The following is a 19,788-nucleotide window of genomic DNA, read 5'->3' on the forward strand; positions in this document are numbered from 1 at the left end:
CAACAAAACACAGCATGCAGAAATAAATTGTTGTGAAAACTGACAACAAAACAACCACAAGGATTAGATTTCAGATTCCAAACTAAATTAAAAAGGCATCAGAAAACTTCTAGTATTTAAATTTTTCCACCCACAAAGATCAATACTGATTTTAAAGGGAGACCTATGCTTCAATTTTATGTAACTAGAAATCTCAATGAACCTAATGCAAGGAGTTGTGCCTTCTCTCTGAATTTTGGGAACCTCTGAAGATAAGCAGAGAGCATCATAACAAAGAGCTACATTTTCCCACCGAACTGCCCATTCTGAGAGAAATCTGCAAGGCTTTCTTTGCCCACAAAGTTATGTGTAACAAAAACATAGCCAATTTTTAGTATCTGTGGGTAGGATAAAAGTTGCAAGCCCACTCACCCTATAGTCATGGAAGTGCAGCCTCTGTTCATCTAGAAAAAGCAAGACCAACATGCCCAAAGTATGACAAGAATGAATTGGTTCCTGTATGTAAGCTAAATAGATCCACTCAGTAAAATAATTCAGACTTCAAAAGTCTGTTTCTTTCATTGTCAACATATATTTATGATTGACATATAAAAAAATCTGCTGAACCAAAACCTCATAATAGAATTCTCTTCACTAGCCCAAGACACTGTTTTTCTCTATGCCAAAATCAGAAATTTTTATAGACAGCTCACGTTCCACAGTTGTTACAGTGACATTCATATCTTCTGAGTGTTACATGGAAGTTTGTAAATACAACTGCTATCCATTCTTGGCTTTGATGTCCTAAGTAGTACTGGGGGAAACAGCTCTATCATTTCTCTCTCTCTCCCTCTCTCTTTCTGACACGTATGAACTGAGCTATCTAAAATACTGTCCCTGCCTATTTAAATAGGCCTGCTTTTAGCTGCATATAACCCATATATATTTCTACTCTATCTATACTGTTGCTGACTCCGGCAGTGTGGGGTGTTTGATGTCCAAGATACTTTTAATAAACTCATCTCATCTACATTGTCATGGAACCTCAGATATCTAAATTAGGAACATAATTTTGGTGGTCTCTACTGTAGTCGAAACATAGAGGAAGGTGAAAGAAGACCTTGCTGGAGAATGATGTGTCTCATTGCTTCCCCTGTCTCATTTGGCTGTTTGAAACCTCCCCCAGGAAAATGCTTTCTTCTTGCTAATGACTGTGCGGAGAGTCATGCCACTGAAAGCTAGAAAAGTGCCACTGCAGCAAAGGTGACCAACAGCACCCTTTGGGTGCTCCACTACAGAAAGCACTGCCACCAGGTCAAGGACATGATACTGTCCTTCCACCAGAGCTCATGAGACATATCTGGGTGCTGGGACTAGTCCTGGCCCCACCAGTACAGGACAGTTGTAGACATACCAGAACAAGTCCAGCACTGGGCCACAAAGATCATGAGGGCACTGGAGCATCTCTCATAAGAGGAGAGCCTGAGAGAGCTAGGACTGTTCAGCCTGGAGGAAAGAAGGTTCAGGGACATTTTATCCATGTGTATAAGCACCTGATGGGACAAAAGAACAAAAGGGAGTAACACTTCCCTCAGAAGTGCCCAATGACAGGGGAAGAGCCAATGCACACAAACTCAAAACCAGAAAATTCCATCCAGACACGAAAAAACACCTATTGGGATGATGGGCAAACACTGAAATGGGTCTCCCAAAAAGACTGTGGAGTCTCCATTTGTTTATGACTGGAAGCTGTCGTAATCAACCTGCTAGAGTTGATCCTACTTGAGCAGGGGACTGGACTAGCTGGATTCTGTAATGCAAGAAGTCCCTTTCAATCTACATGAAGAAAACCACATCAATTTTGTGAAAACTAGATGCATGAAGAGAGTATGAGTATCTGCCTGACTTGACACTACAGTTTGAAGGTTAGCCTAATTGTCCTTTTTATTTGTTTCTCATCATCATATCAGACTGAAATACCATGGGAAGGAGTTAAAGAGAAGACACTATACTATAATTAACAGCTACTAGTATGTATGCGAGCCTGGCAAGAAGGCCCCATCCTCTCTGGCAGGAATCCCTTGCAAACATTTCAGCCTTCAGGAGAGAGGAGAGCCAAAATGGTCTAAGCACTGTGCTCAGAGAACTCTTTTTTCTTGATGGGCCAGAAGAGGAACCAAGGCCAAGCTGGGTAAGAACAGGGGTGCAAGAAGAAGGATGCTCAGCTTCTTTGCAAGCCTAGGAGAATGCCTAAAGGATGCTCAAGAATGATGACAGATTTAAAGCAGAGGTAGTTAATAACATACATAATTACTTTTATTAATTTTGTCTAGATTTGCATATTTCTTCATGTTAAATAAAATACTTTTGTGCTTATATAGCTCTGAAGATATATTTCTTTCTTCTCTGGCGTGGTGCTAGGAAGTGCACTCAAGTCCTGCAGCATCACAGAATCAAAGAATTGTTAAGGTTGAAAAAGACTTCTGAGATCCACACTCTGGAGTTGAGGAAAGTGGAAGTGCTCAGGTTACTTCAGCAATGCAGGAGCTGAGCATTACCCATGAGTTGGTGTAAGCTGAGCTGTCTGGCCTTACTTCTCTGAGGATATAGCAAATAAACAGCTTCAGGCAAACAAGGTTTCCAATGGCACCAATGGCAGTGAGCACATACATGATGGTGCAGCTTGCCTAGGCCATGGGAAGAGTAAGAACATAAGTTTTTAGCAAAATGAGACCAAAGTTGGGAGCCTGCTGAGTGACGGTGCAGGCAAAGGTTATCGAACCTCTGTCAGCTGTCTTTGGGGTGAGCTGACAGTTTCCATGACATCTAAGAAAAGTACCCAAGTAGCAGCAGCAAATGAAGCAGAACAGTTTGAGGTGAATAGAAAAGTTGGAAAATTCTTAAGACCAGTACCTAGGAACACAACAGCATCTAGCAAGCAATTATAAATAATTCACTACTATGTCAAAAACTCTGAGGAACACATTCTTCTTTATTTTCCTGAGAAGTATGAATGCAGGTTTCATTTCTTTTTGTCAGAACAGTGACAGTACTGTATTTTTCCACGTTCAGTGAAGGAAGTGACAGAATTGTAAGCTGAGCTTTATGTAACAGAAGGTTACTTTTCTCACCAATAACATGCACCATATTTATATCTTTAAAAAAGTACAGCATATAAGATAAACAATTCATTTTCTGCAGAAGTACATCCTGTAGTTTTCCATTTTGGAAATAGGACTCGAGATGGGAATAGGAGAAAATTGCCAAAGATACCTACTTCTCACTGGGGACTAGGCCATGACAGAGATTTATATCACACTCATTTTCATGCAGAGGATGGCATTTGCATATGAGTTATAGCCTTGTCACACAGGAGCAAGAAAGTCAGCAACCAGCTAAATCTTCACTTGTGGGAGATGTTTTGCTGACTTGTGGCACCTTATCAGCAGGCAGAAAAGGGGTGCTATGATAATGAAAAGATCTCATTCTGCCTGTACCCTGATAAAGCTGTGCAAGAAAAACAATGTAGCCTCAGATTGCACTGGTGCTCTAAATCCTCCCTTCAGTGCTGGCATATTCCCTGTTCAACAGAGTACCTGTAGAAGCCTCCAGAGAGAAAACGCTCCCTCCACACTCCTGAAGGAATTATCTTTAGAGCAACCTACAGTTTATAGGGAGAAGGCAGGATTACTATTCATGGCAGACACTTTCATAAAAAATACTTACCATCTTATTCTTGTCCCGCTCCCACTGCACAACAGCAGCCATCTTGTGTCAAAAAATGTAAAGAGATCTTTGTAAAATTTTATAGTGTACACTTCAAAACTAGGACAAAGGTATCTGAGGTACAGGACTCAGAAGGAAACAGCAACAAATGATCAATGATTTTCATGATTTATGTTCAAGTTTCTTGGATTTTGGATTGGGGCCTGACCAACACAGCAGGTCAGATGATGCCATCCTTATTCATACGGGTAATGTTGTTATGAACAGACCAGCTGACTACTCAGCTGGATTGCCAGACTAGCACTTAAGCAGAAGCAAATATGGCATAGGATTTCCTGGGGATTAATGACTGGCTGAGAGTTGATGATAGCCTGATGCACAGGCAGTCATTAATCTTAATCCTCAGGAAATGATCTGTATCAAGGTCATTATTTCTGTAGTAAGAAAAAGGCAAACAAAAACCTAATATCATATAGTTAGTTATATTTTTAATGAATGATGAGCTTTCAGCTGTAATGTAAAGTTCACATCCCATTAACAAATATCCTACACATTCACCTCATAGAGTAGCTGAACTCTTATCTTCTTAGAAGCTTTATGCTGAGACAAAGATTTGAAGGGGAGAAGCCTTCATTGTCTAGACTGTTAAATCCACAGCATGACTGCACACTTGCCTGAGTGCAAAGCGCCAAATATCCAGCAGCTCCCACTGATCTCAGATATTACTCATCTGTCAGAGGTGGGCTGAACACCTTGCAAGCCTACTGGCTCTGGAGAGTTTGCAAGCTGGCTTTCATAAGACAAGCACAAGCCATGAAAAACGACATTTGTGTGAAAAGGGAAAAGGAAAGACAGGTTCGCAAGTGTGTAATAGTATATTGGGACTGCTCTGTTTATCTACATCTTGTGGAAAGTAAATCTTACTCTCTCATCTCATGTTACCCTACTTGCAATCAAGTGCATTTCTAAGATGCTTTCAATTGTTGTAGATGTTGGTTCTGACTTCACAAATGAATTATTCAGAAGTAACTTTGATGCGCTGGTTTTCTATAAATACATTGAATGTTAATGCAGTAACAATGGTGTCTAGGTCAAGCTGATCTTCAATAGTCACACGGCCTCTTTATACACTCTATACTGCTTTTGCTACCATGAAGATGCAGATGGGACTTCTTCTCTGTCAGCCTTGCAAAACCCACACTCCAAATAGTGCAGTGTGTCTTCTGATGCCCCCATTTCCCTTGCAATTATTCAAGGGAATGTAACCGTGAATTATTTTATTGACTTAAAGAGAAAGAAAAGCTGGATCTCCCAGCCGCAGTGCAAAAATTAAAAATGTAACTTCTAAAGGCAATATTTGATCTAGAAGCTCTCAAGAATCAAGCAGAGCTCCCAGACTTTACCCATGCTTTTCCAGCCACTGAAAACACAGTTCACTAGGCTGTGACAGCTGCAGTGTTGCTGGTGTCTGATTGGGAAGTGATTTGACTCATAGACCCAGCAGTCCAGAAAGACGGGAGGTACTGAGGAAGCCATCCTATGGGAGAAGGCTGAAAGAAGGTGAGTACAGGTGAGTGAGACCCAATATGAGAAAGCCAAAGAAGTAAATGCTAGAGAAACGCAGGAAAAGGAAATGTGAGGAGAAGGAGGAGGAAGATGTCAGGAGTATGCCCAAGTGCAGGAGGTGTCAGAGCTCCTGTGTACATGTTAGCTTTGACAGACACCTTTCAAATTTTTTCCTTTGAGAGTGGCACTTTTAAATGCTTTCATAAACTGTTTCTGCAAATCCAACAAATTCAGCAAATGATGCAATGTTTTTGACCTAATGATCTAAGTCATCATCTGGCAGAAATAATGAGGAACTTTAAGCTGGCTAAAATAAGACTGAAAAATGCTCAGAACATCTTTCTGCTATTTCTTTGAGTCTGATCCACACTTGCATCAAAAGATTTGGAAGAAACCCTTTAGCGTCACAGGTCATGCACCAGGTCCATGGTCACTCATTACATGAGTGCAACAGAGCTAATTTTCTTTACTTACACAAAACTCAAAACTGTTGAGGTTTTTTTGGTAGAGGAAAGGGTGTGTAAAGCGGAGAGAGCCACATAGGCCAGAGAAGGCAACAGGTAATCCTTTACATCTCTACATCTCCCCAAATGATGGGTTTATAGAGCAAAGGACTGCATTTCTCAGACATTTTGAATAAATTTCTTTTGATTTGTAACAATTAAATGCTACCAGCTTAAAAAATTACTTAGCTAGCATGGAAAAAGTCTCTTTAAAATAAAGATAATGCACCAATTTGGTTCTTCAATGTCATTATGAACACGTAGATTAAAACACAAAGACATGGTTAGAATTTGGTAGGTAAAATTCATACAGATCCAAATGGATAAATAATACTGTATATAGTTGGTACCTACATCCATTTTCACACGTGCTTTTTAAATGAATGAAAGATTGAAATATAATGACATCCAAATTTATTAACTAGTATTACCTGCCTCAACCAGCCACAGTATTTACATCAAACTAAAACATCTTTTCTTTCACAGAAGTTTACAGAACAAGCTGAATACAGAATAATGAATATGGACACTTAAAAGCTTAAAATCTCAGGAAACAACATGAGTGTTCAGTGAAGATATCCAATACTCCTCATGTTTGCCCTCCAAAACTGCCTGCAGTGCAAAAGATCTTGAAAGCCAAAAGATCTTGTACCTGTCTGTGTACAAATGAAGTGGTGCCTCAGAAAAGGTTAATAATGTGTGACAGAAACATGGATGCATTTTTTTCAGATTTTTCCTACAGCCATAGGTCTATTTATAAAAAGCTAAAACCAGAGCTCCATGTTCAAAAACAAATTATTGAATGAATTGCACTTTCATGCTCTCATGAACTAAAATTTGAATTCTGTAAAGTCAGCAAAAGCTTGAAATACTGGCTTCATTATATATAACAACGTAAATATCTGCATATACATAGGCTATTTTCCAGCAGGTTTTTGGCCATTTCTTCATGAAAGTTTTGCATTAAAACACAGCGTTTACTGTAAATGTATGTGATTCTTTTTCGCCTTTGCAAATTTTAACTCTGTTAAATGCCTACTGTCTTGCACTTACTTGAACGCCACAACATATTTATATTCCCATTTTTTAAAAGACTATTACTTCCAGGACAAATATAAGACTTTGCAAAGGTAAAAATCTGTAAACAGTGAAGTATTATGTGCAAAAAAATCATGAAGAAAATGTTACTGGATTACTTTAAATAATATTTATGCATTGCAAACATCTCTATCGATCCACATCGATCTCAATCATTTTACTGACATAATGAAAACCAGGACTGAGTTACTTGACAAACTTAATTATAATTAATACCTGTTTTTCAGAAGTGCAGGGCTTTTATCTCTCCCAACATGAATTTCAGATTTCAAACCCCTGTTGTCCTTTACTGTCATGAAGGGGGAAGCCTCTGGATCACACTACACAGTGCAAGCTTACTACAGCAGAAAAGTAGACAGGTCTGAACACTGAACAAGCTATGTATGGGAAACAAGTGAAATAAGCTTGAGCAATGGAAAAATACCTGAGAGATGATCTTATTCTCAATTTCCATTAGGTTCAAATTGTGCTCCAGTCAACAATTCTAGCTTTCTTGTAGTCTTCAATCTGTCACGTATGCTCATGTGAAGTGCTATATATAGCTTTTGGTCACTGAAGTTTGAAAGGTCTGTCAGTGATATTTTAGGTCTCTTTAGTCCTTCCCTATCCCTTCACAAGTGCTACTTCTCAAGATATCTATTACTGCAGCAAGAGAAGTCCTACAGACACACAGACACCAAATAACACATGGCCCTGAATTTTTGTTGTTCTTCTACTAGAATATGAGAGTCAGATCACTCCACAATTACAAAGCCAAATCACACCACACCTTGGATAAAGCAAGTGAACCATTTACATACATGTAACACACAAGTATGTTTGCTGCATTTTTATTAATGTCAACGTTAAACCACCTGAAGTCAAATCAACAGAATCTCATTCTTTTCTACAGTCCACATGACAAATTATCCACCATTTTGACATTAAAAAAAAAAAAAAACAGAACCAGGGAGGAAAACAAACAAAAATCTTTATGAAAGTACAGGATGATAGAGTTTTTGTAACTTTCACATTGCTGCTGAAGCCAGAAGAGAGGAGAATCAGTAGTTATAATGTGCATCGACCAAGTGATCAGTTTTAGTTTCACTGCAATGAACACACTTCCTAAGTTGAAAGTCTTGGTGGGAGTATGTGTATCACTATAAAAGTGAAGAACACTCTCAGAAAACCCAGACACATTCAGAGAAGACTGATGAAAGCAAGAGAACTGCAAAAAATAGTTTCAAGTGGAGAAAGGAAAAATAAAGATTTTGTTTGCTTTTGCATCAGGAAAGTAAAAAAAAAAAAATTAATAGGCATACCTTCAGCAAGTGGATCAAGTGTGTGAATCATGAGCTGGAAGATGCTGTTCCTCATTAGACTGTTGTGGAGAGATGCAGAGCTTCCTCCCCGCTGGAGACGTGGCTTGGTCTAGGGTAAAAAATATGGTGAGGAATTTAGGGTTTTTTGTCATTTGTGTGGAAAGATGTCTGAAACAGTATAAATTAATCTCACATCTCACTGCACAATGAAACATTTTGAACCATTGCCTACAGCAGACTATATTAAACTACAGACTGTATCAACCATTGCTATAAGCCTAGACAATTTCTCTGGAGGGCACAGATCATCAGAACAGCCATTAGTCTCCCAGGACTCAAGAAAAAAACAGGGAAAAAAGAATCCTTCTTTCTGAAAACTCATAAAGTGTTAAGAAAATTAAAACCTCATACTAGCATCAGGAAGAATTAATAATTTTGTTTCTTTGTAGAACCTTTTGTGTGAATCCCTGAAGTAAGTTATAATTTTTACTACTTTGGTACACTGCAAACATGCATATGATCAAAACTATGGAGAAAAAGCACAGATAATACTCTTTTTTAATGGCACTCATCAGAGTGAAACATGCTCCTCGCTTTGGTTCAATCCATTAAAGTCTCATGGCAAAAAGACATTGAGTGTGGTAAGGCAGTACAGACATCTACAGCAATGGATCTAGTGCACAAGCACATTTTGCATGCTTTTAATGAAATATAAAACATACTCTGAGGTTCTGTTCCCCATGCAATTGTCTAGTACAATAATCGATGCATTGTATATATCTCATAGAGTAAGACTGTTTTGTGGCTGCTTGTTTGTTTCAATAAAAAGGATAGTGAGAGCCAACAGACTACTGACTAATAAGACCCTGAAATCCAATTAGAGGGAAAAAACCAGCACTGAAGAAAATAATACTTGGCTATAATACATGGATTAACCTTTGGTGTCAGATACATACAAAATTATAAATTATTCAAACCAATAAAGAAAATCAGTTCACTGCTTTATCTTTGGAAAAAAATTATTTAAACTCTATTACAGTATAGGAGGAGAAAGAAATCCCAGCAATTTAGAAGAATGTTGATGCATGCCAAACCAAAGTAAGGCTTGCCTCACCACCCTCCTGAGAAACAAATGCTCAGATGTGTAATTGCTGCCTACCGTCAACATTTGGTCATCCTTGTCTCCAGCATTAGGTGACTGCATGAATGGGAAAAAGAACAAAAAGAAGTGTCAGATGGAGCACACAGGGAATGGAAAGGCAGTAGAACATCACACGTCTGATCCTATGAATTCTGTTGTGATAGATTTTTGAACCACTCAAAGCATCCTACTGATCAAGTAAATCAGAGTAAATTCACAGTGCAGTGTGCAAGCGTCTTTTGCTCTTGTCAGTTTCTTGGACAGGAACTGTTGTCATTTCAGGGCCTGGCACAGCAGCTGGGCTGCAGATCACAATGTTCACTTCATGCAAATTACCCAGGGAGGCAAACTCCCTGTACATCAAGCAGTTTGAGAGAGTGAGGATAGAAGACTAAAGGCAACAAGAAACTCAGGATTGACCAACTGTTCCACAAAAAGCCTAAAAAGGAGTAACCTGGTATTTTGCAGGAAGAGACTAGGCAAGGAAATGAAAAACCACGTTTCAGTTTACCACTCCGTGCAAATTACAATTTAGCCCAAACTGGCAGCTCTGCTTAAGGGCAAGCAGCATGGCACCCACCACCCTGTCATGAAGGAAAATGAGACTCTGAATGGGTCTTAAATTATTTTCTCCATCTCAAGGACTCTTCCTTAGTGATATCTGATACACGGAAAACAAATTACACTACAACTGTTCCATGGATCAATCTCTCCCATTCAGTGAAACCCATTTTTGGACACACATCAACAGTAATTTTTTGGACATGCCTTTTGGGTTAATTAACCTTGAAGGTTAAGTGGAAAGCAACCAGCTATGACCAAACACTGATGACAGAGCAAATCCTTTATGTTCCATAAAAAATACAAGACTAACCGGAACTAAACTCCTTGTCAAAAATGTACTGCTACAGTTGTGAATTTTGACTCAAAGTAAAGACAATCAGACAACATAAACGTCTTTGTTCTGATAAAAGAACTACCTGTCACCTCTAAAATAAATCTGCCCTTGTGTGAGAAAATAATAGAAAAAAAAGTTCTATGCTCTATCAAGGAAAACTACCACAAAAAGAACCTTTAAAGGAGTAAAAAGAAAAGGAAACAAAAAGAAAATACAAAATCTGTGTTCTAAAATGTCATTTAAAAAGTAGATGCATCTCAGAAAATGCTGGTCTGAAGTGTACGCATATACGGTTATATATTATAAATATTCATACGTCTTTCAGATACAAACCCACACAAATGAGCAAATCTACAATTTATTTATTAGTATTTCAAGGGACCTTCACAGAAAAAAAATCCATCTCACAGCAAAATTTTCAGGAAAGAATAAAGGACAAGCTGGGAAAAGCTTTTATTGTCTCAGAAAAAAGCAGTTTAGGATAGTTGAGTCCTAAGGATCAGTGGCTATAGTTACAGAAGTAAAGTCTGTGGTACTCGGATGAACGTGCAGAACTGGAACTCTAATGAAAGTTTAAAAAAAAAAAATCACTATTTGGAACTTTGATGTTCTGAAGATAGGAAATCTATTTTTTATTTTTAATATTGAAAGATATGAGAACATATAATTGACAAAACTGAGTAAAGTGTACTTTCTACCTGACAAAGGTCTGAAGACTATCACCTTTCAAAATTTAATGTTGAAGGAGACACTTCTCATTTATTTGAAAGGGAATGGGATGAAGCTGAATGAATGTATAAAAACAACTAGCTGATAATTTGTACCATGTAATTTAACTAGTACAAGATTGTACTAGTTAAATTATATGGTATAATTACATAAATAATAAAGGGAAAGAATAATGAAACACATTTTCCATGTACACTAAGGAAACAAAAGTGTGAAATAATTCAATTATTTGCCAATACAAACTGGGGTATACACCATGAAATAGATTTTTTAAATCATTTTTTCCACACATGATTAGCCATGCAATTGTTTCTGAGTTTGACTTGCCAGTCTAGTTATTTTATAGCAGAAACATTCAAGACAGTTTCAAAAACAGGAATGTAAACAATTGTTTGACATTTTGGTGATATTAAATACTTATAATTCCTGGATTATATCCTGGAGTAACAATAAAAACACCTTAAAATAGTGTTTTAAACTACGGCAGTGAAAAATTCAATTGTGTTGCTGTTTACAGTATTTGATGGCATTTTGTCCACACCAGGATGGAAAATTAAACCATTTTCCTATTGTTCACGGCGAGTTTTGCATTTTCACGGTCTTTGTTATTTAATTTTGGTAGTATCATACACTGCATAGGAAAGTATCTTAAAGTATCATTTTCCCTTGCAGGAACACTTAGTATGCAGGCATTTTATGCAGTTTTTTAATTTGCGACAACACCTAAAAACTGGTCCATTTTGTGGTGTTTTTTGCAGCGGGAGCAAATAGCTTATTTGTGGACACACTCAACAACGATTTTTTAAAGAAAATACACGTTTTCTGTAAAGACACGTTTGTTTTTACATCATGGCAACTGTTGCATGTTAGTCCCCTCAGGACCAGAAAGAGATGAAGGTTCCGTGTCTTATACAGTACATATATTTCTGAAGGTTTTACTAGTAAAAATTACCTTTTCCAATTTCATGCTATAGTTTCTTTAAAACCATGAATTTATTATGATTCTGCAAAGTGAAAAAAATGCATTCTAGCATACCTTCTTATTCAAAAGTATTTGGGGCATAATCCATTATCATGTTTTTATCAGAATTATAAAATGATTAATCATTAGACAGATGCCTAATTTTTTTTAGAGAATTAAATGGGGTATTTGTTGGCTCCCCTGTACCACACGGCAGGCAATAAGAATTTGTCTATCCTCCTGCCATTATCGATGATCACGTATTCAAGCTTGCTTCAGATGAGCTAAAAAGTCTTAAAACATTTTATTTCAGGAAAAATACATTAAAAATGCCTACTTGCTATGGAGAAATGGTCTCTGGTATTCTTTTCACACATCTCTTTTCCTCAGTGCCCTAAGTCCATCAGTGATTGGACCGGACAACTTCTTTGCCTTGGTTGGGAACATACATTGTTGAAAAACAGGGTTCTGAGTAATTCATTCAAGAGGTGACAGCTCACTAAGTACCTGGTGAGTCTCCCAATGCTTTCCTTTGACACAAAGGCCATCATGACAGCCAAAGGAGGAGCAAAATCTATAAAAACCGCTAGGTATTTGACACAATATCCCTGTTGGGGGGATGCCTAGTAACAAAAGATGGCTAGTGACTTGAATCATCCATTAGAGTGTGCATTCCAGAATCAGAGAGCCGACTGTCTGCAGCTTGAGCAGTTGTTCCTCTAGTTGAAGTTTCTGTGTTAAAGGTTCAATAGCCAGAAACAGTGAACTGGACTGCCCATTCTCTTCTCCTAACATGAGAAAAGCAGAGTGTCGAACAAGAGCAGGTAAAAATGTAATGAGATTTCAACACCCTTTCTGCAGTGTGGGTTCACATCTCTTTTCTGCTTGATAAATATTTTCCAAATATAGTAAGGAAAAGCTGTTAAAATCAATCAATCAATCAATCAATCAATCAATCAATCAGCTTTTATGGGAATAATGGCATTTCGTGATGTTTGTTGGTGGGCAGTGTGGTGCTGAAATGTACTAGCAATATGGTGTCTCCAATTATTGTATTATATGAGCCCAGACAGGAATTTGCATAATTGTCTCAAGATGCTTTCTAGTGCAGGACTTCTGCTTCTCCCCCTTATGCCTGTTTTAAAAAGTGGCATCTGGACACTACAACTTTACAGCTGGCAGTTGAGTCATCACTTGTCAGTCCTCAGACAAATTACAGATGGTAAGTTTTCTTGGAGCATTTTTTTAGGATTCTCTAATCTTCCACTTAAGGTCTGTAGGGTTTTTTGTTAGACTGAACTGCAGAAAAATGAGATAGATTTCAAAGGCAGCCACTGAAGTCAATCTAGTTAACCTAAGACAGTTTAGTTAATTTCTAAAAACCAGTATCCTAAGGAGTGCTAGCAATGCCCTTGGAATAGAACTGTTCTGCATTTGTTTGAAATTATATGGTAAGTCAGGTTAAGACATAACTAAAATCCAAGCAACAAGTTCAGCTAGGCAGATTTCAGAAATAGGCCTAATGAGCTTAGTAAAGAAACCAAAAAACGAAGGTATTATTTTATCTTGTTCTCTTAATACATATATCTTTGAATTTTACCGAATTAGAATCCTTTAGAGCTCCTTTCTGTGAATATTCCAAAACAATCCAAACCTTTGCCTACTTGATGGTTGGAAAGATCAAATCCTAGTGGTCTCAATATACTTTCCAGTATCCATGGAAATAAAAAGTTGACCATCACCACCTGCAGAACCTCTGTTGGGTGTTGCTGTGGGGCCAGTACCACTTTATAACTGAAGGAAATGTACCTCACTACCCCACTCGCCAGATTATTTCTGTAGAAAGGCTGTAAGTAAGGGAATACTTCTGTATTTAAGCTATAGTAAACTGATGGTAAGGATTTCAACTTCTATATTACTGCTTAGATGTCACTATCTGAATCCAGACTGTGAACTAACACTGCACAACACCTTGGATCTTATTTAAAACAGAGAAAGAAAAAGATTTAGTAAGCACACTTCAGAAAAATATACTAAAGTTCTCTTTCACTTTGCCTTCTTTCTTCTTTTCACCTTTCTCTTTCCTAAAAGTAAAATAAAACAGGGAGTTTTACCTAACGAAGCAGATTTCTGTATTGCTGAAGAAAGTAAATATGATTCACAACAAACACATCCAAAATGAAAATGAGGTTGTAAAATTGCTTTACTCATCAAAATGAAGAATTTATTAAATTAGAGGTTGAACATCCAAAGACATTAAGCTGGACCACCAAAATGGAATATCTGGTTCCATTTATAACTGCTTGTTTACAGGCACCTAGTGTGAAAGCTGTAGCTCTGGAAAAAGCAAAATGGCTTTGTTAATTCAGATCAGTTGTCTCTTTTATGCCAGTCTATTCATACAATTACCCAATGTGCATACACATAGTGAATCCTCGTAAATGTTCAGAAGAGATGCATCCTAGCTGATTTGAACAGTGACAAATAGATAGTGTAAGCCATCAGCTGCTAAATCACATGCTAAAGATAGGTCAACTCATTTAATTCTAGATATCTGTGTATCCCACTGTATGAAATAAGGCTCTTCTAGTCGGCCCGTATAACCAGCTATATGGTATTTAGTTATTCAACATGTGTAAGGAAGAGTCTGCCCCATGTCTCTTACCTTCTCTGAACTTGCTTAAAGTCAGGTATCTTTGGCTTAGGGTGGCAATGTAATAGCTCAAGCTTAAAGACTTCAGGAGTTTTTAATCACCTTAGTGTCAAAAGTAATTATACGGTTTTAAGTTGTCCCTCTAATCCTCATTTCAAGACTTACCAATGAAGTCACCGCTTGCTATTTTTTGAGTCATATAATTTAGCACCATAGCTCTGTATGTCTATGTAACTTTCAGGAGGGCAAAAGAATACTTAAAAAAAGAAATATATATATGTATATATATATATAAAATTAAAAATTGAAACCTAGATACTTAGTAGTTGTAAGATACACATGCACAAAACAGGTGTTCACAAGTGACAGTTTAAGTACTTCACTAAGGATTTATGTGGCTAACTTTAAAATTCGTGGATTTAGGGTCTTTTATATGCTGCTACTTCATCAACATTACATGAGAAAGCATTACTAAGTGTTCCAAGTATAAGTTCTCGAAACTTAAGAAATTTTGGAAGTAAAATACCCACAAAACAAGAAGCAAATTGTAAGGAGGGTTTTAATCTGAATTAAATTGTAAGAAGGTTTTAATCTGAACTGCAACTACACCATAGAGACTGCTGACAGGAGACGCTTGCTCTTCATTTCTTACAACTCAATCAAACATGAGTGACTTAGTAAGAAGCCAGCAAAAAAAGCATTTCCTGGTACATCTGCTTGCCTAAATACACAAAGGATCTGCTACAGATTATGGAGGTTTCAGAGTTTGCCCTAGAAGTGGTCACCATAATTCCCAGAGGGGAAGACGTTTCACAAATCTCAACTGCAGCTGTTGCTATGCTGATTTGCAGCTCCTGAATAAATTTCACTGCAGTCAGTTGGCTGTATACTGCAGAGGATTCATCACAAGGGCAAAAAGGCTGCAGTTTCACTGCCTTCCCACCTCCAGCACCCTGGAGATCCTGAAGGATAGCTCCAGCTGCAGAGAAGAAATGAGCCTTCACAGCCCATAGGGCAGAAATGCTGAATCAGCACATCCTCAGCTGCCCTCGTCATCTACCTGTTCCACCAAGATCTGCTCACTTCTCTCATCTTATTTCATGGCTGCCTTTCCCCTCCAGGTGACTTCTTTGTTACTCTGCTGACTTTACTGTCAGCTGGTAGGAAGGCCTGATGTAGCTCTCAGGATAGTGACTGCCAGAAGAATATAAACAAATACGTGAAGGGCATATAAAATAATGAATGATACTGAGAAAGCTAGCTGAGTATTGCTTAAAGAGGATGTCTCCCCCAGTCAGAACAGAACGTAGAACACTGACCAAAGGGAAAGCCTTGACTATCCTGTGGGACTACCTTTTCCATGAAACAGTAGTAACATTTAAAACGGTCTCACTCACACATTTAAAAAAAAAAAAAAAAAAAGAGAGGGGGGCTAAAGGAAAGCATCACCAATACAATTAGTATTGAGGTACAAATGTTTCAAATAATGTTTCAAAACATAAAACTGTCATCCCTGGGAGCATGCTGGCTGCTATGGGTGCAGTTCCACAGGTATCAGTTTTACACCAGTGAACAGGCAAAATCTAGCAGTCAGCTTCTGTTCCTCCACTTCCTCATTTGTAAACCAGGAATAGAGACACTGTTTGTAAAGAACTTTGTTCTTATGAAGAGGGCTGCTTTCTTTAGGGGCAAGTTACTGGGTATGACTGCCCTCTCTTCAGCAATTAACTGTGCTCTTTTGGGTTTCACATCTCCTACTGAGCACAACATAGAGGCACATTTCAATAAGCTACAAAGCAAATCTTCTTTGAGACCAGCATCTCCAATAGCTATAGGTAAAGGATCAAAATGTACCTCTTACAGTGTTTTGTTAGCTAACAAACAGATATCTAAGATTTTTTAAATTTTTGGACTATTTATATCTGTAACAAGTCTGAACCTATGGGTTTACAAAATTATATGAGAATTCATGTAATCAAAGCACATAGAACACTTGTGCTTTTTACATCCCATAGGATGTTAGACTGATTCTTCAACATTTAAGAAGAAAACAAATTAAAATATGATGGTTTAATTTTTTTGTTCACCCACTAACTGGATTACATGTTCTCAGTTTTACAATGTGAAACTAGAAATCATGTCCAAGACAAAGTACTACTTAAAGAAAATATCTTAATTTTGCCTATTTGACCCAACAGTATTTCAGGTTCACTGTTCTTCTAACTGACATTGAATACCATCTGCCTCTATATTCATCCTTCAGATAACCCTCTTCAGCTTTTCCATTGCTGCCTCTTAGGTCCTTCTTATAAAATGAAACATGGAAATGCCATCTAAGGGTTTGTCTTATACCTGGTGCAGGGGTAAGAAATGGTAGGGAGACAATCTTTTATGAACAAATAGAGAAGAAATTTTACAGCAGAACCTGCAGATAAGAAACCAGCACTGTACCGTGAGTGTGCCTGATGGAGCTGTGGACAGAAAAGCAAGTCAGATTTCCAAATTTCATCTACAACCATAAAATAAAATAGTTTTTTTCAAATCAGGAGGAGGATGACATTTGCTTCTGTCTTTCTCTGATCACTCCTGCCTTTTAACTATTTTTCTACAATGTTCTGCTTGGTACTAAGATGAAAGGGATCTAAGATTTGTGGCTCTGAAAGCAAGAGCATCCCTGTGTGCTGGGATTCTAGAGACCACCAGATGTGTTCTGGACAATCTGCGGTATGCACGTGCCAGATTACTTTTAACTCCTTTGGAGACAAGAGATCAGAAAGATCTCTTCTGATCTCTTCTCTTCTGCCAAGAGGCAGAAAGACCAAAATGACACTGTTCTTCCTAAAAGCAGGGTTATAACATTAAGACCTTAAATCAGACCTCCCCCATTTTCCCTCTCAGTGTCTGGGTCATTAGAGCAATTGTGTCCTTCATGGCATAGACAAGGACAGACAGACAATCTCTGTGCTCACCTTCCTTCATCAGTCTGCTATTTCACATTGCCTTTCATACTGCTGATTTGTCCCTACAACTATGACCCAGATGCCTGCAGGGAAACCACTGTCCATGCAGAAGCAGTGGCTCTTATTGCTCTTCCCTGCAAAGTCTGGTCCTCCCAGAACAGCTTCCTAATTACTATTTAAGCTAAACATACAGCTCCAATGATAATTCCCCTTGTAATCAAAGAGAGTAAGGCATTGGGGAAAGCAGATGTGCTGGAGTGTGGGAGGACTTACATGGATGTAATAGGAAACCATGTCTACAGGAAAGCAAGAGAGAGTTCATGTTGAAGTAGTGAGGGTGGCAGCCTAAGCAGCTATGGGTCCTACCTCAGGCTCTCATCTTTTTCCCATATACAGCCTATGACAAAAGCATTTCTTCACCTGTAAGCTGCCAGGTGAGCTTCACTGCAAAACATGAAATTTCTCTGAGACTTTTGCCGAGAAATGTTATTATAAACACCAGCCAAAATCACAATCTGCAAGGTCCTTCAATTAGGAAGAGAAGAGAAACTCACAGTAACTCCATCCATCTTTTATCTAATTCCATTCCACTACGATTAAAACTAAAGTCTGATATCTCTAAGCACTGCAGAAGCACAAGACCATGCCATTAGCCCAGCTGTAAGCATCCTTTCAGTCATCAGTTACTCCCCAAATGCACAGTCATAAAATCACAGAATCACAGAATATGCTGAGTTGGAAGGCACCCAGAAGAATCATCAAGCCCCGCTCCTGGCCCTGCACAGCACCATCCCCAAGAGTCACACCATGTGCCTGAGAGCTCTGTCCAAACGCTTCTTGAACTCTGTCAGGCTGGTGCTGTGACCACAGCCCTGGGGAGCCTGTTCACCTGTCCAACCACCCTCTGGGTGAATAAACTTTTCTGAATATCCAACCAAAACCTCCCCTGACACAGCTTCAGGCCATTCTCTCGGTTCCTGTTACTGGTCACCATAGAGAAGAGATCAGTGCCTGCCCCTCTGCTTCCTCTTGAGAGGAAGTTATAGACAGTTATGAGGTCTTTTCCTCCCATGATTTTTTCCCCCAGAACCTGTTGTTATGATCCAGTTTTAAGGTTCTTTGGAAATGCCTCTGCCCGAATTAAGGTGCAAACGAGACCATATGCCAGTGACAATAATACGGGTTTCATTGTATAGTAAGTGTGAGAGAAAGAGAAAAAGAGAAAGAAAGAAATAGAAAATAGGGGGGCGGATGAAGAGTGACAGAGACAGAATAAAAAGAATATCACCCCTCCGTGGATCCCACTGGTGCCTCAATGATCTTCTGCAGCTGGTCTTCCTGGTGGTGAAGGTCCCCCCCGAAAGGCACAGAGCCCGATGGGTGTACATGCTCAGGCTAGGTGGGCATGTCCGGCCATCTCCCCCTGGGGTGGGGGTCAGTCTCTCCCAGCAGACTCTGGGTCTGTTGCACCACGTGCAGCCCTGTGGGGCCCAGCCTCTCACGGGAATGTCCCATGGATGCGGCCTGTGGGGTTGGGGGTTCCACAGCTGGGCTGGAGGATGGATGTCTATTGCCTCTCACCAGAGGTTGCACCATGCACCCAAAACCTCCTCCTTCCCCCTCGGCTGGGGGGAGTCTGTGTAAACCTGGCTTCTGTGAGCTGTGCTCTCCCCCCCAAACTCAACCGGGGATGACTGAACAGTGGGCTTCCCTTTATCTAATCAGCAGTTTGACTTTCAGTTCAAAGTCTCACTCTTCAGGGAAGCTTCTTTGGTTGTACCTTCTTTATAATGAGCAAAACTTTATATTAATGTTTGAGGCATGAACTATTTTCAGTCCCTGACACCTGTGCTTCTTTCATTGTATCTTAGACTTTCCAGCTGCCTTTTTTTTCTCCTATCTCATTGGCAGGCACATCACCCAATACCCACGGGAATCTGGTCCACCAAGAACACTTCTGTTTCAGGGACTGGCACACCTCTGTATCTGAGAGGGATGCTCCCACTGTTTCAGCTATCTGCTTTCAGTAAGAAGTATGGTCATAACTATCTGCACTTACCAACAAGAAGACTTTCAGTTCTTTCAATACTATCCAGCCCAAATAGTCTTTCTTCAGTGTAAAAAGTAGACAAAATGGAAGAATTGGGAGAATTTTTAACAAAAACTACATCCTTGCATTGAGTGAAGTCACCCAAGACAGAGGGGATTTGAAACTAAGAGCTGAACTTGCACAGCGAAGCTGGGCCCTCTTAATGAAATACACTGGGTATGAA

At 38.9% G+C, this 19,788-nt stretch overlaps 1 protein-coding gene across 1 annotated transcript in view; it reads right to left on the bottom strand.

Annotated features, from left to right (window-relative positions):
• The window catches only part of SLC24A2 (solute carrier family 24 member 2), a 108,069-nt gene that overhangs the window by 41,675 nt on the left and 46,606 nt on the right, over positions 1–19,788 (bottom strand). The window contains exons 3-4 of the mRNA XM_069001578.1: positions 9,333–9,371; positions 8,174–8,282 (exon numbers count right to left, since the gene is read on the bottom strand). Of these exons, the coding sequence (XP_068857679.1) occupies positions 8,174–8,282; positions 9,333–9,371 (148 nt within the window). The remainder of the gene's footprint in view (positions 1–8,173; positions 8,283–9,332; positions 9,372–19,788) is intronic.

This window comes from Aphelocoma coerulescens, assembly GCF_041296385.1.
Source record: "Aphelocoma coerulescens isolate FSJ_1873_10779 chromosome Z unlocalized genomic scaffold, UR_Acoe_1.0 ChrZ, whole genome shotgun sequence".
Classification (NCBI taxonomy): domain Eukaryota; kingdom Metazoa; phylum Chordata; class Aves; order Passeriformes; family Corvidae; genus Aphelocoma; species Aphelocoma coerulescens.